The sequence below is a fragment of the Moschus berezovskii genome, chromosome 13, assembly GCF_049115385.1.
Source record: "Moschus berezovskii isolate FMDL1 chromosome 13, NW_MosBer_1.0, whole genome shotgun sequence".
Taxonomy (NCBI): Eukaryota; Metazoa; Chordata; class Mammalia; order Artiodactyla; family Moschidae; genus Moschus; species Moschus berezovskii.
Window position 1 is genome coordinate 10,313,321 of NC_142472.1, and position 17,107 is coordinate 10,330,427.

At 37.8% G+C, this 17,107-nt stretch overlaps 1 protein-coding gene across 1 annotated transcript in view; it reads right to left on the reverse strand.

Annotated features, from left to right (window-relative positions):
- The window catches only part of PCCA (propionyl-CoA carboxylase subunit alpha), a 377,769-nt gene that overhangs the window by 219,961 nt on the left and 140,701 nt on the right, over positions 1-17,107 (reverse strand). Inside the window, exons 9-11 of the mRNA XM_055426614.1 lie at positions 11,425-11,503; positions 4,887-4,989; positions 332-426 (exon numbers count right to left, since the gene is read on the reverse strand). Of these exons, the coding sequence (XP_055282589.1) occupies positions 332-426; positions 4,887-4,989; positions 11,425-11,503 (277 nt within the window). The remainder of the gene's footprint in view (positions 1-331; positions 427-4,886; positions 4,990-11,424; positions 11,504-17,107) is intronic.

Sequence of the window (17,107 nt, forward strand, 5' to 3'; positions counted from 1 at the left end):
TTTTGACCTGTCTGGTCCTGCTTGTTCCCTTGTCATAAACTCTCCTAGTGATACTCAGAGCTGCAGACAAGCTCATCACTGTGCTCAAAGCCCAGAGGTAGAGACTTCCCTGGTTTTCCAGTGATAAAGAATCTGCCTTGAGATGCAGAGGACATGAGTTTGATCCCTGGTCAGGGAACTAAGATCCCACATGCCATGAGACAACTAATAGATCCTACTATTACTGTTAAAGTAATTTCAGCTCTATTAAATAGTTTTTATTACAATGGGAAAGAATCCTAAGAAATATAGAAAATCAGACTACTCTATTTCCCTCAAGAGAAGCGCTTACCTTGGTGCTTCCTCCACCACTTTCTGATTTCTTCTCTGAATTGAGCACTCTCTTTCATTGAGCCACAAGGCATTCCCATGTTTATCACCTAAAACCTGAAAGAGCAATAATACCACTTGAAAAATTATACAGCCATATCCATAGCAAACACACAGTTAACATCTCTCCATGTAACACTCCTGGCTTTTAATACTCCGACCTCCTAAAACACAAGACACCTCTCAAATACAGCATCCTTTTGGTTGACACCAGTGCAAGAAAATTTTATTATCTACCACTCCAAAACTCAATGGAACATTTTTATTAAAAAGACTTGAGGAAAAAAATTTTCATGGTATAGTTCCAATACACTGGGTAAAATATCAGAATCAACTGTACAAATTTGTGAAGGACACTGAGCATCAGTAGAGAGAATACGTTCTAGATTTCAAGGGCGCTCGGGAGAGCCACGGTGCTATGACAAATGTCCACTTGTGGCTAACACTGCAACATCTGTAGACGGCAAAGTGCCATTTCATTACAACCCATATGCGGTCTGTTACCTTATACACCGATATTGTTACTGTGTTTTACTTCTGTTATAAGAAACTAGTAAAAAGTTCTGGGTTCGTAGATTCCATTATGGCTTTTCCCATTTGTGATAATGGGAAATAAACTGGAGCTTTTCATTTTAATATTTATTTATACATTTATTATTTGACTGTCTTGAGTCTTAGTTGCAGCATGTGGGATCTAGTTCCCTGAGCAGGGATCGAACTCAGGCCTCCTACATTGGGAGCTTGGAGTCCTAGTCACTGGACCACCAGGGAAGTCCCTAGAGTTTTTAATTATAGTAAAAATATTAAAATACTGAATAAGACATACTTTTACTTTAAAAAAAACAAACACCATTTATCTGAAATTCAAATTTAACATGTATTTCCTTAGCTAAATCTGGCAACCCTAAAACATGCTTTTGTTCATGTTTTTCCCAGAACGTTTGATCTTTAGTAACAGATTAATCAATTTTCATGATTAAGGAGTAGGTGCATATTACTGTATGCGTATATTTAAGCTAGTGGAGATAAAAGCTATTCTAGAAGCAAAAAGACTAGGCTCTAATTTAAACTCCAAACAGCTATGTAATCTCTCTGGGCAAGTCACTCTGTTTCTTCATGCATCATTAATAGTAGATATCATCTTAATATTTTATATGGCTCCTGAAAACACTGAAAAGATCGTGATTTAACAATATGTTAAACAATAAAATGAACAGTTAATACATGACTGCATGATTAATTTTTAGGAATTTAAACCTATCCAAACCTCAAGAATGCTTCCAAAGGGAAACATTACAGTAATGAAATGCCAGTAAGTTGGAATTTTATTTCTAAGACTCAAAAGTGACCACAGAAGTACATCCAAAATTATTTTTAAATGTTAAATTCATTCTATCTTTTCTTATTCTAATTGATGTTGAAGTGAAAGTAGACTTAGCCTCCAAGAAATAAAGTGACAACAATCAAGAATTCTCAGAAACATTTTCAACTGTAAATTAGGTTCAAATATATATAAATGATCTACTATTTTTTTTTTCATTTTGGTCACAGGATCAAGTTTGTTTTTCTCTGAAGTCTGTGCATAGTTTTTCTTCTGGCCACACCATGTAGTTTTTGGGATCTTAGTTCCTTGCCCAGGAACTGAACCTGGGCCACAGCAGTGAAAGCCTGGGGTCCTAACTACTGGACCACCAAGGAATTCCATTAAACAAATTAAGAGACAAAGTAACCAGACATTATAAAAAAAAAAAGTGCTTGTAAGGGAAGTGAATGCTCAATGCATCATGAGGTTTTTAAACTATCCATATCACCCTTTACAGACATGCGTGATTATGATTATGAAATGATCTCCCAGGTATCTAGCTTATGAGGAAAAGCTTCATCATTAATAGACCACTTCACGTAATGCAAGTCTTTCAGCATCCATGGATCCAGCCCATAAAATGCCAGCAGTGCCCTGGTTTCAATGGAGCAGTGCCATTCCTACTGTCAGTACACAGATTCAGCATGAGAAAAAACCAAGTCTGTGATAGCTCATTTAGAAAATACTACTACATATATTCATTGACTATGGTTCAGTTCAGTTCAGTTCAGTCGCTCAGTCGTGTCTGACTCTTTGCTACCCCATGAATCACAGCACGCCAGGCCTCCCTGTCCATCACCAACTCCCGGAGTTCACTCAAACTCATGTCCACAGAGTCGGTGATGCCATCCAGCCATCTCATTCTCAGTCGTCCCCTTCTCCTCCCGCCCCCCTAGGGTATTCAAAAACAGCAACAGTGTCCACTTCCAGGGATGGAAACCAGCGGGTCTGGAGACAAGAGTGAAGGAAGGCTTACTTTTTGCTGAATACCCTTTATCATGTGCACATACTATCTAATATTAATTAATTAAAAATGAAGAAAGTAAGTAAAAAAAAAACAAAAAGCAACTCCCAAGTGCAGATCAGATCTGGGAAACACCTGTGATGCCTATTTAAGTTACTGGGAGGCACTTTCACCTATGTTAAAAAATATCAGCATAAATATATGCCATGGTTAATCAAAATAAGCTAAAAGTTGATGTAGAAATATAATTATTTAACACAACACAACAAACATTTACTGATTATCAGTAAAAAAGTGATACTTTTTAGTACAGAAAAAGTGAGATGGCTAAAGGTAATATGACTTAAGTGGTCTTCTGATAGCACAAATAAGTGTTGGATGGGGAATATAGAGAAGGGGAAAATCTATTTTGCCTCTAGGATCTTACAGGAAGGACAGCTCAAATATTAATATCTCCCCTAAATTACAGACTCCAATATCCAATAGTCTACTCAAACCCACATTTTGGTATCTGATGGGCATCTCAGCCTTCATCTGTTAAACTTCATACCCTGATTTCCTCCCCCAAATATGCACCTCTCACAGTCTTTCCCATATCAGGAAAAGATAGTCCCATTCTTATCATTTCTTGGGCCAAAAGCCTAAAACTATCTCTGATGCCTAATTTTTCTTACATAGCACAGGAAACGGCAACCCACTCCAATGTTCTTGCCTGGGGAATCCCAGGGACTGGGGAGCCTTGTGGGCTGATGTCTATGGGGTCACACACAGTCGGACACGACTGAAGCGACTTAGCAGCAGCAGCAGCACATCAATCTTTTAAAAAAATCTAGTCTACACTCACAAAACACCCTGAATTCAATCACCTCTCACCACCTCTACCACATGCTGGCCCAAAGGACTACCCTCTCAAACTAGAATTATTATAAAAACCTTAAGGACTTATAAACAATATAGATACAGAACCCTCAACATTCAATAATTTTAAAAAGTCAAATTTGAAAGTGGCCGGGGCGGTGGGGAGGAGGGCCAAGGATGAGACTTCAGTGGTCACTTCAGAAAATATGATATCCAGTTTCGGTTAATCAACTTTAAAAAAAAGAAAACACATGCTCAACATCAATATTCTTTAGGGAAATGCAAATTAAAACAGAGATACTATTATATGTCCACCAAAATGGCTAGACATTAAAAAACTGAGAACATCAAATGTTGGGAAAGATGGCTGAACTGGGAACTTTCTATGAACAGTTCTATGAAGACCTATAAGACCTTCTAGAACTAACACCCAAATAAAGATGTCCTTTTCATTATAAGGGACTGGAATGCAAAAGTAGGAAGTCAAGAAATACCTGGAGTAACAGGCAAATTTGGTCTTGGAGTACAGAATGAAGCAGGGAAAAGGCTAATAGTGTTTTGCCAAGAGAATGCACTGGTCATAGCAAACACCCTCTTCCAACAACGCAAGAGAAGACTCCACACATGGACATCACCAGATGGTCAATATCGAAATCAGATTAATTATATTCTTTGCAGCCAAAGATGGAGAAGCTCTATACAGTCAGCAAAAACAAGACCAGGAGCTGACTATGGCTCAGATCATGAACTCCTTATTCACAAATTCAGACTTAAATTGAAGAAAGTAGGGAAAACCACTAGATCATTCAGGTATGACCTAAATTAAATCCCTTACAAGTATACAGTGGAAGTGAGAAATAGATTCAAGGAATAAATCTGATAGAGTGCCTGATGAACTATGGACAGAGGTTCATGACACTGTACAGGAGACAGAGATCAAGACCATCCCCAAGAAAAAGAAATGCAAAAAAGCAAAATGGCTATCTGAGGAGGCCTTACAAATAGCTGTGTAAAGAAGAGAAGCGAAAGGCAAAGGAGAAAAGGAAAGATACACCCATTTGAATTCAGAGTGCCAAAGAACAGCAATGAGAGATAAGAAAGCCTTCCTCAGTGATCAGTGCAAAGGAACAGAGGAAAACAATAGAATGGGAAAGACTAGAGATCTCAAGAAAATTAGAGATCCCAAGGGAACATTTCATGCAAAGATGGGCACAATCAAAGACAGACCACTCACAATCACCCAAAACTTTAAGACAGGATGTGTCTCTAATAGGACTAAGTAACATTATTTTAAAGTCATAATGGTGTGAAAGTATCTTAAAATGTACCAACCTGTATTTCTATATGACGGGGGTTATCAATAAATTTTTCTATTAGTAGCCTATCATCACCAAAACTAGAAGCAGCTTCTTGAGATGAAAATCGAAAACCATCCCTATGAAGAAAAACAGAAGAGTTACATGAACACAAAACAAATACTGCCCCTGATATAAAGAAAACTAAATAAAGGTTTATTTTCGCATACTTCTGAGCAAAGCAGAGAAAAATACACTTAACATACAAATAACTTAATTAATTTTGACTGAACAACAAGTCTTCCACTTACTAGTACTGTGACTCAGGGTAAATGCTTTAATTTCCCTCATCTTAGATTTTTATAGAAAGAGGAATACCAAATACTTATTTCACCAACTGCTTTAAAAAAAGAGACATTTTAATAATCCATCAAAGCATGTAAAACTTCATTTCTTTTACCTTAATATACCTTAATTCCACTAATAAAAATAGATAAAAATGCATATTCATTTGACTCAAAAGTGAGAGGATGCACACAAAAATGTAAAGAACATAGGCAACTGCACAGCTGGGGCAAAATCACAGCAAATAAACTCCGTAAGAACAGGAGAGAAAAGTCCTCAAGAACATTTCCAAATATTTTAAGTACACAACTTTAAATGGTCCCGCACACATCCATACAGATCATTATAATTTTTATCTTCTTTAAAACTGCTCAAAAATAGTAAACAAAAGAGAACAGTTTGATTTTTTAAATAAAAACATGAATTTAAATATTGTTATATTTATTTCCAAACTATAATAACTTAAACAGTATTAATATTATTAAAATATGCTTACTAAAGTCACACACTTTGACATGAGTTCGTTCAGTTTATTAAAAACTCAGACTTGCTTACTTAAAGCTAATTGAGGATCTTATGTTCCATTCATTGATATATACAGAATATAAACTTTAATTCCTTTTACATGTAATTAATAGTTTCTTACACTTCAAATGCCTGTATTTAATGTTTAACATTAAAATTCTTTTAATCCTTTCACTTGCAAACACTTCATCTGGCAATACTAGAAACAACTATCTCATTTGTTCGTGCGCTTGAAAAATACAACATTGCAAATAAACACTGACTAGAAGATAAATTTCAAACCATACTGCAAATATTTCTCTCTCAGTGGTCTTGGAGAAAAAGTGTCATGTTTTTTTAGTCCTCCATCACTTTCACAATTTAAGGGAATGGAGTTTAGATCTCAGGAGACTGAAAACCTCAAAGAAAGTAAAGCACGATGAATCGTTGTTTTCAATATCATATAACCAACTTCTTATTAGGTGGGATACAATGATTCACAAAGGAAAAACATAATGCTTTACAGTTTGTCTCTGCTCTAATTATTTTAGAGTTCTTATTTTGCTTTGAAATCACAAATACCAAAAGTAAAAACTCAAAGTCACCCAAATAAAGTATCAAGTTTGTAAGCATTACCAAAATGTTTTAGAATTCATGGAAAACTGCATTTAGATCATTTGTACCACTCAGTAATACATTCATTCCATAAATACTAACAGTGAAACTGAGTCTGGTGCATATATTGTATATGTGATAGAAATACAAAAATAAACAGAAACTGCCCTCACAACACCTGAAATCATATAGGAGCACTCCAAAATGCAGAGGGGGTTAATTTCCCATTCATACCACAACACTTCATCTAAACTGGCGAAAAGAAAAGGAAGCCAGAGACTGTGAAAATATATGAATTTATTTTCAATAACCTCCGTGACTCTCACCCTAATTTAATATGTTGTGGCTATTCAGTCTCCAAGTTGTGTCCAATTCTTTGCGACCCCATGGACTGCAGCGTGTCATAACCAACACTAAACTTTTAAAAGAATCGTTCAGATGTTCTAAAACTTCTAAGTATAGATGATACTTCCCTGAAGATGTCACAAAAAGGACACACTTCTTAGGTTAATAAACAGCTATTAAATTTTCTGAGGAATGCTAAAATTTTTGTGGAGTATGTGAAAAATTTCCTCCTCAAGTTAGAAGAGAGGAAGGAATAAATGCAGTTCAGCATTATGTCAACAGGTGGTCATTCCAAAAGACAATATATGGGTATTTTCTGGACTGTTCCCTCAATTTTTCCAAAATTTTTATTTTTCCAAATTAACAGAGGTTAATTTTTAAAATGAGGATCCTATATCATTATATCAAATAATGTCATACTTTTGTTAATCTCAATAGAGTTTTAGAGATGGCTTATTTATCAAGTTGAAGGGAATAATTTTAGGTAGAAAAGTGTTTATGTACATACTTTTACTAATTATATGAAAATATTTTGAAACAATGTGCCATTTACTAGCCAAGAAAGGGTAAACTTATTTACCAAAGAGGCCCAATGTAAGAATAGATATGGCGATTTCTGAAGACACTGAATTCTAAATTAAAACCGACTGGTTAAAAACCAAATCCGCTGGTGAAAATCCACTGGTTAAAATCACTGACTGCCAGAAAACTGATGAGTAATCTCACTATAAAAGAATATGTTACTAAGAGTAGCCTTGGAGAAATGATTGATAAAAAATCTGACATCCTAAGAAGAATAATGAAAACTACGTGCAGGAGTTCCCTAGTGGTACAGTGGCCAAGACTCCACACTCCCAATGTGGGGGTGACCCAGGTTCCATGTTTGGTCAGGAAACTAGATCCTACATGCCACAACTAAAGATCTTACATGGCACAGCTAAGACCTGGTACACCCCAAAAATAAATATTTTTTTAAAAAAAGACTAAGTGCTAAGACTTTTAGTGAAATTGCTCTATAATTGCTATACAAAAGCAGAAAACACTGAGGAAAAAAGAGTTCACAAAATACACATCTCTTATAAAACCATTAAGTTATGTTTAATATTTTTTTTTAATTACAGAGACTATAGCAGATTGTGTTTTTCCAAACATGGCCACAATGGCATCTCCCACACAACATGCTCTTCTAAGAAACTTGCTACTCCTGCATGAGGAAGTGAAGTCTAAAGTTCCTCCCCTTGAATTCAGGGGGAATTTGTGTTCACTGGTAATCAAACAGTACGGTAGCAGGGAAGCTGTGTATGAATTTTGAGACTGGATCATAAAAAGTGATACGGCTTTCACTTGGATTTGAAACAAATGCTCCTGGACCCTTGGGTCACTAAATAAGAAATCAAAGCCACCATACTGTGAGGAAGCCCAAGCAACCCATGGAGACGTCCACTAAATCACTGGGGTTACAAACAAAGCACAAGAGATAGCTTCAAAACCTGAACTTCAAAAGATGAGAGTCAAATAAGACAAATTATGTGGTAAAAACTGGACTAAGCATGCCTCCTATCTTTAAGCCTGCTTCCGCCCACACACAGCAAGCAGCCAGCCCAACTCCAACGTTTCAGAGAGGTAACCAATGCTCTGCACGTCTCCACCATCAAAAGGAACACGGGGAGCAGAATTCCAGAGAGAGGCTAAGAAGCAGACCATTCTTCAATTAAGCATTCTTCAACTGTGAAGATAAATGCCTTCATTCTGACCTTAACCTCTCAGCGTTTCCCAAGAAATTTTCAAGTAAAGCAGCGTTGCAGCATAACCATTTAATTCATATACATGAACTCCCTGGTAGTTCAATTGGTAAAGAATATGCCTGCAATGCAGGAGACCTGGGTTCAGTCCTTGAGTCGGGGAGATCCCCTGGAGGAGGAAATGACTACCCACTCCAGTATTCTTGCCTGGGAAATCCCAAGGACCAAGCAGTCTGGCAGGCTACAGTCCATGGGGTTGCAAGAGTCGGACACCACTTGGTGACTCAACCACCAAGACCAAAGGGACAGTAAGAGCCAAACATACATGTATGTACATCTTAAACAGGGCCCGTAAGTCGTCCTCAAGTACTTATATCCAATCATTCAGCAAATTCTGTTGCCTCTCCTTTCAGGACTAAACTCTTTCTTACCACTTCCACCATGACACTGGGGAAAGCCACCATCATCATTTTTCTTGCTTGGGTTATTTCAACAGCCCCCTGTCTGGTTTCTCTGATTCCAGAGTTCATGATTCTGTCACCATTAAGTCTATTACCAAGATAGCAGCCAGAGTCATCCTTTTTAAAACTTAAGCCACAATATCTTGACAACTGGTTCATCTGGATGATACATAGTACAGAAGTTCATCACATTTTTCTACACTGTTGTATGTCTAAAAATTTTACAATTCAAAACATGTAAATAAGGTGAGGAATTTGTTGTGAAGTTCCATGATTGTGACTTCTCTACTGAAAACCCTCCAACAGCCTACATCTCACTAAGCATGACCTACAAGGTCCCAGATAGTCTGTTCCCCATCTCCATCTACCCCTCCCCAGCCCCCACCACCTGGCCACCTGCTTCTCTCCAGACCTGCTCCTGTATCACCGCCTCCACATCTGCTCTTCCCTAGCCTGGTCCTCATCTCCATGTACTCTAACCTCACCACTCAAATATGCCTACTCAGCAAGGACAATCCTGCCAGTCCTGTTTACAACAAGAATTCCTTCCAACACTCCCCTTGCCTCTTCCTTTCCTCCTTTTTTTGTTTATATTGCTTTATCACCCTCCAAATTGTATATGGTTGATTTTGATCCTGTTCACTGTCTCTTCCTACCAGAATGGGTTTCTAAACCTTGTTTCTCACAGATGCCTTTGGCAGGATCACACAGCATTTGTCAAAATATGGCTTAAAGTGATTTAAAACATAGAAAAGAGTATGCATAGGATTTCATAAGAAATTATATTGACATAAAGGTATCATGATATTCTTTAAAAACAAATTTGGGATATCATGTAAGTGGCTCTTTATTTGTTAATAAGCTCCAACAACAAGTCTAACTGTTACTTGCTGCTAATTGTTACACTGTTACTTAGAGGTACCTGCAATAACTGTGATGTGAAAATATAAGAGATTTCCTGAAGGGTGCAAAGTTCCACAGATACTACTACTCTTGTAGTTTATTGTCTATATTGGAGAAAACACTAAATTCCAGGTAGAGGCTAATAAAAGAAACACATACTTTTTTTCTCCTTATCCAGATGCGTGAACATCCCTGAACTTTATGCGTCTGTAAATTCAAAGGTTAAGAACTCCAGATCCAGTCATATACTGGCTACGGAGAAATAAAGGGTTCCCTCTATTGTGTGTTTCTGTTCATGGCTCTCTTCCTGGAAACTTAGTAAAACACTGCTTGTCATATAGGAGGCTGTCAATATCAAATACCTCAATAACAGCACCAATGCACCCAATGAGTTTCTTCACGCTGGGTAAGTGTAAGACGGGAGAGGAGAATCTGATGGGACCTTGGTCACTATGTGGGAGCAGTAACACTGAGATGAGGCTGGGGTTGAAAGACTTGTCTTGGGCATGTATCATCACCCCCACCTCTGACATACAACCCAAGAGACAACGGTGTTCTGAGACAATCGTCTTTTAGAGTTAAAACTACCTGCGCAAGTCTGCAACGTGGTGTCTGTCCCCTCAGATTTTAGGGTAATCTATTGCCCCTGATTTTTACATTGTAAGTTCACTTTAGAACCTAACTTCTGAATTAGCTTTGCACTGGATGGCTTTCCTACCAACTACTCCTGATTTCTCTTTCAGAGATTTCAGGGAATACTAAGGAAAGGAAAAGAAAAGAAGAAAAAAGAACTAACCATTTGGAAGACCAAATTACTTCAGGGTAGAGAAAGGGCAGGAAAGGCAACATTAACGATAATAATTCAGTGATTTTTTTCATCCCTTTCTTTCAAAAAATGACATAAATCTCTCTTACTGTCAAGCTTTGAAGTATGTAATAAAATCTAAATAGAGTCCCCTAAAACTTGCACGGACAAGGCAGTGGTTAAAAAGTTTATTTTTCTACTCACCAGCATGTTATCAATACACTAAGTTTTTATAAATTTTTGTTTCAAAGTGTCATTTTGATTTCTGAAACTACAACTAAGAAACTATTCAAATACTTAACAGAGTATAGTGCATACGAAGGACATACTATAATTTCAAATTCAAAAGGAAATATATTTCACACTATAAATTATACTGAAATACAGTAACACTATAAAGATAACAGTAAAGTCATCAAAGTAGTTCACAATTTTTACAATCAAAGGGAAGCAAATGAATACTGAGTAATACATAAACAGGTTAAATTACTACCGCTTTCAAATATATTAGATTCAAATCTTCAATCTTATTCAGAATTAAATAGTCAAACGTTAGCAATTTTTACCGAGAAGACAGAATCATGACTGTAATCTTTAAAAATTAAAGATATAAAAGATCATCCTTTATTAATGTCTGAGATAGTAAGAAAAGAAAACTTTCTATAATAGGATAAACACCAAAACATAAATACGAAACTTTTCTGCCTAATATTAATTTTTCCCATCTAGAGGAGTAAAAATTAGGTGATTGTTTTAATTATTCCATTATGCTTTTGGTATCTGTTTACTTGTCAGTTTAACAAAACTCCAGTGACTGCTATTTTCATCAAAAGTGTATTTTGGACAGAATCTCACCTGGTCTCTTCATCATCCCAAGCGATCCGCATGCCCTTCCCACCACCGCCTGCTGAGGCCTTGATCATGACAGGGTAGCCTAACAGCAGGGAAGAATGAGACAGCAGTTCAGGCTTCGATCATCTGGATGCATGAACATGACAACTGACCACATGTTCAGTAACACAGAAGACAATAACTAATTTATTTAAAAGTTCCTTTCTTTAGCATCAGGAAAATAATGCCGGTGTAAGGATCTTACATATATTTCATCTATGTTTCATAGTTTTTTTTTAAATGAGTGTGATCATTTTTATTTTTTTTATTAGCTATTATTTTTTTTTTTTGGTAATTAATTTCTTTTTTATTGGAGGCAAATTATTTTACAATATTATATTGGTTGGTTTTGCCATACATTGACATGAATTCGCCCCGGGTTTACATAAGTTCCCCCTCCTGAACCCCCCTCCCACCTCCCTCCTCCCTTTATTGAGTGTGATCATTTATAAAAGAAAAAGACTGTGCATCAATAAATGCAACATTTTCCCCAATAAGAAAACATAATTTGACAGTAGATTCCAAAAATGGAAGTAGATACAGTATTAATTAACCAAAGATATAAGAAGCAACTTATATAGCATTAAGGAAACACACACACACACACACACACACACATTCCTTTTGATTCCCCCAAACTGCTGTTTGCAGGCATAACAAATTAAATTCCTTTTTTTCAAAAGTAATGATTTACAGGTACTTGAGGTATTTTCATCTGCAAAACTACAGGGAACCCCTGCAGTTTTTATCTGCAAGAAAGACATGATGGCTCTGGGAAAAATCAAGCCATGGCTGTTCTATTATGACTGGAATTGAAGAGGCAGGGCTTGCTGCCATCATGGAGAACCTACCAACATATACCATTCAGTCACCAGGGGATGAAATGCCTAGACGTGGGAATATTACAAAAATACAACGTCAGGGCCAAAACAAAGAACGCTTCCAGCCAAAGTCTTGTAAGAGAAAAGAATAAAACTGCTGTGATTCAACAGGACTGAGTATTTAGAGTAGCTATAAAGTAAAAAATTTGATGGCATGAGTCATCTATGATGACTTACCAAGAAAAGCTGTGAAGTCTCTGTGTTTAGAGGGTTTCTGACAATACGGTGGATATACTCATGTCTGAGACCACTTGTTTGTGATCGTTTGTGAAGAAAGAAGCGATCAGGGAGGAGCCCTTCAAGGACTCCGCCTGCCCAGTGATGCTCTATCAGCACTGCACTCTAGCTGTGGGATCTTTGAAGAAAAGGGCAGACAGGGTCAAATGCCACAGACATCTGACCCCTACACCTTAGAACATCACTCTTAACTTCGACTTAGTTAAAAGTGTTTCATAATTAATTCAGCTTTAAAAGTTCAGATACTGGTAACACTTATGTGAGACAGATTTATGTGGGACAGCACTATAAAAGCAACACTAGATGCAATAAGAACAAGAAAGATGAACATGCTATTCTCACACAGGGAACTGTATAATCTAGGAAGAAAGAGGCACAGGACCCCAGATAATTCTCTCAGTGGGAACTCAAAGGAATCATAGGAAAGAGAAAAAGGGATTAAGAAAAGCATATTATATTGGGTTGGCCAAAAAGTTCATTTAGATTTTTCCATAAGATATGATGGAGAAACCCAAATAAACTTTTTGGCCAATCCAACAGACAGGAGGCTTCCCAGGTGGCGCTAGCGGCAAAAAACCTGCTGCCAACACAGGAGACAGAAGGGACACAGGTTTGATCCCTGGGTTGGGAAGATTTCCTGGAGGAGGACATGGCAACCCAGTTCAGTATTCTTACCTGGGAAATCTCATGGACAGAGGAGCCTGGCGGGCTAGAGTCCATGGGGTCGAACAGAGTCAGACATGACAGAAGTGACTTAGCACACAGCACACAACGGATAGGGCTATTTATACAAGACTATGCAGGATGAGCAGGGTATGAACACATTAGGCAGGAAGAATAGAAATGAAACAGAGGTGGGGAAACACAGGACAGGTTTAAGGACTGAAACAATCTGAAGTACAGAGCTTATCTGCACGATGGCAGAGGAAAAGAGAACCGGACACACAAATTAGGTGCAGATTATCCTACACATTCCTGCATTCTACAGATTCTGCTTGGGAGTAACAAGAACATTATTTGTCTCTTAATACTGCAGCCCCACAATGAATATCTCATAAAGGAACTAGATTGAAATCGGTAATGAAGAATTAGCTTGTTTTTGAGCAGTGAAGAAACAATATCTAAAAATTAGAAACCAGCAGGCCTGAGATATCTTTTTAAAAACAACTTAAGGTCTTTATTATCCCCCCATAAAACATGTTATCAATTCACCATCAAAAACTATTTATCCACGTGAACAGGAAACCAGAAGAGAAATGATATCCACACCCCAAGTCTCTACTATTTCCAGTTCCCGCTGAGGATTAGGAAATGTGCAGTTATTCTGATTCCAGTATTAATCTCATCTTAGTCATTTACTATGGATCCTGGGCTATATAGGGATTTGTGAGGTTCAAAATAAGATTTGGAAATTTTCCTTGGTAACAAAGAACTAGATGGCAAAACAAGAGACATAAAATCATTTGTCAACAACAAATTATTTTATGTCCAGTGCTGTTGCTTCAGCTGTCTGACTCTGTGACCTAATGGACTACAGCTCCCCAGGCTCCTCTGCCCATGGGATTATGCAGACAAGAATACTGGAGTGGGTTGCCATGCCCTCCTCCAGGGGATCTTCCCAACCCAGGGACCGAAGCCACATCTCTTATGCCTTCTTCATTGACAGGCAAGTTCTCTACCACTGACCCACCAGGGAAGTTCCCCTATTTTATGTTCAGAAGAGGTAAGGCACTGTTAGGCAACAGGGTAATATATAATAAGACAATTGCAACACAGAGCCCCCAGAGGAGGCGATGCAGCAATAGACCTGTGAATACACACAACCCAGAAGGGAAGACTCCTTGACAAGAATCTAGGAAGTCAAATATTCAACAACAGAGAGACAGGAAGAAACTGGTAGAAGCTGGTGACATTACAGTCATGAACTCAATGTAATTTTTGAGCTACAACTGAAAGTAATATAATAGTAAGATATTCTACTCAAAGTCTCATGCCAAGTCAGTCATTAAATTTCAGACAGCATATATTTTTATCCTGTCACCATGCCATGGAGACATGAGAACTAGCCATCTGAAAAGGAGGGAAAAAAATACTCCACATAGATGATATTAAATAATATCAAAAAGCCCAGTCCGTCATCCCCACTTTCTTATTGTGTCTGCGACTCTAATTAGGGTAAGTTATGGGGTGCCAGGAACTAGAAGAAAAAGGAAAAAAAAAAAACATTCAGTCAAAAGTTGGCATTCCTGGAAAAATCAGAAGTGGTCAAGTTGATGGCTTGCAACCCCTCACTTTTTCCAGCCTGGGTATGAAATATCCACTAACGTTCTCTCACATTGTTTAACCCATTAGAGCGCTTATTCCTCTGTTCAACTTCTGTCTAGAACACATTTCTTTAAATTTACAATTTTTAGTTGACATATGTTTGAAACAGAACACCCTTCCTTATCGTAACAAAATAAAATTCTCCAAGGTTTTTAAAACGAGACGAATCTCCTGGTATGATAAGACTGCTTTTAAAAACAAAAACAAAACCCCTCAGGCCCTAGCGCTGTTGGCAAGTCTTTCCTCACCTTCACCATCCTCGCACTGGACGCCTGCCTGTGACTCTAAGGAAGGCTGACTGACTGGGCTTCCCTGGTGGCTCAGCAGTAGAGAATCCACCTGCCAACTCAAGAGACATAAGAGCTGCAGGTCTGATCATCAGAAAAATCCCCTGGAGAAGGAAATGGCAACCCACTCCAGTATTCTTGCCTGGAGAGGTCCATGGGCAGGGGAGCCTGGAGGGCTACAGTCCATAGAGTCAGACCCGATTTGGCGAGTAAACCATCGGTAGAGAGAGAGCTGTAACCCGAACTCAGCTGTCGACAGAGACAAAGAGAAAGGTCTAGCCTTGTGCTAGAGGAAGAGGCAGTATAATGTGCAGACAGGATGCGGGTGAAGGAAGCCTCTAGGGCTTTCCCGCTCAGTTATGAATCCCAAGTCTAACTGTATTTCTTGACCAACACACTACGTTGAGCTACACAAGACACACAGTACATAATCTAACCCCCTTAAGCAAAAGCTGCCCCTATACACAGTGGCACAATCTGACACTGTAAAGGTTGGTGAAATGACATCTTCATGATGTAAATATCATGAGTCATATAACGAAGAATTTTATGTAGCTTTTCACCTATAGCTTCTCCAATAAAAAATTCATAGACTGCAATGACAGAGAAGGAAATGTAAAAGGAAAGGAAAAGTGAAATATTTCTTGAGAAATGTCCAATTCCTAATTTGGTGATGCTAACCAGAAACCTCCTAACAGAGCTCCCTACTAGCACAGTTGGTCCCATCAAACTATAAAGACGTCAGCAAAAATCTTCAATATACACATATGCTCACTTCTCTCTCCTACCTAAAATGGTAAGGGTTTACCCTTGATGAGTAAGCCACACATATAAGAACTATGCATGCTAAGTCACTTCAGTCATGTCCAACTCTTCCTGGAATCAGCAACAAGGCAAGGATGTCCTTTCTTACCCCTCCTATTCCACATCTTACTACAGGTCCCAGCCTATGCAATAAGACAAGAACAAGGTAAACAAGGAAGAAATGTCATTAGCAGGAAATAAGATCATCTATGAAGAAAATCATGGCAACCCACTCCAGTGTTCTTGCCTGGAGAATCCCAGGGACAGGGAAGCCTGGTGGGCTTCCTTCTATGGGGTCACACAGAGTCGGACATGACTGAAGTGACTTAGCAGCAGCATGAAGAAAATCTCAAAGAATCAAGAACCATAACAACCAAAAAAAAAAAAAACCCAAACAAGCAAAAAAAAAACCTTCTAAGACTAATATAATTACAAGTTGAATTGCATTCCCACATACCAGCAATGGAAACACTTGAAGTTAAAAACAATAGCATTTACATTAGTATCCTAAAGAATAAAACACTTAGGCATAAATCTACAAAATATGTATAGTATCTATATGCAGAAAACTACAAAGTTCCGATGAATGAAATTAAGGAAGATATAACTAAATAAATGGAAAAAAATTCCACATGCATGAACTCAATATTGTTGAAATAGCAATTCTCCCCAAATTGATCTATAGATTCAAAGCAATTCCAACAAAAACCCCATTAAGCCATTTTGTATATATCAACAAACTGATTCTCACATTTATATATGAAAGTAAGAGACCTATAATGGCCAACACAGTATTAAAAGAGGACAACAAATTCAAAAGAATGACATTACCCAACTTTAAGGCTTACTATAAAGCTACAGTAATAAAATCACCAAGATATTGGTAAAAGAATAGTCAAAGCAATCAATGGAAAAGCATGGAAAGCATGGAAACAAACTCACACAAACACAGTGAATGATCTTTGACGAGAAAGCAAAAGCAACTCAACAGAGGAAAGATAATCACTTCAACAAATGTTGCTAGAACAACTGGAAATCCACGGGGAAAAAGTGAATCTAGACAAAGTCCTTCACATTTCACAAAAGTTAACCCAAAGTGGACGGCAGACCTAA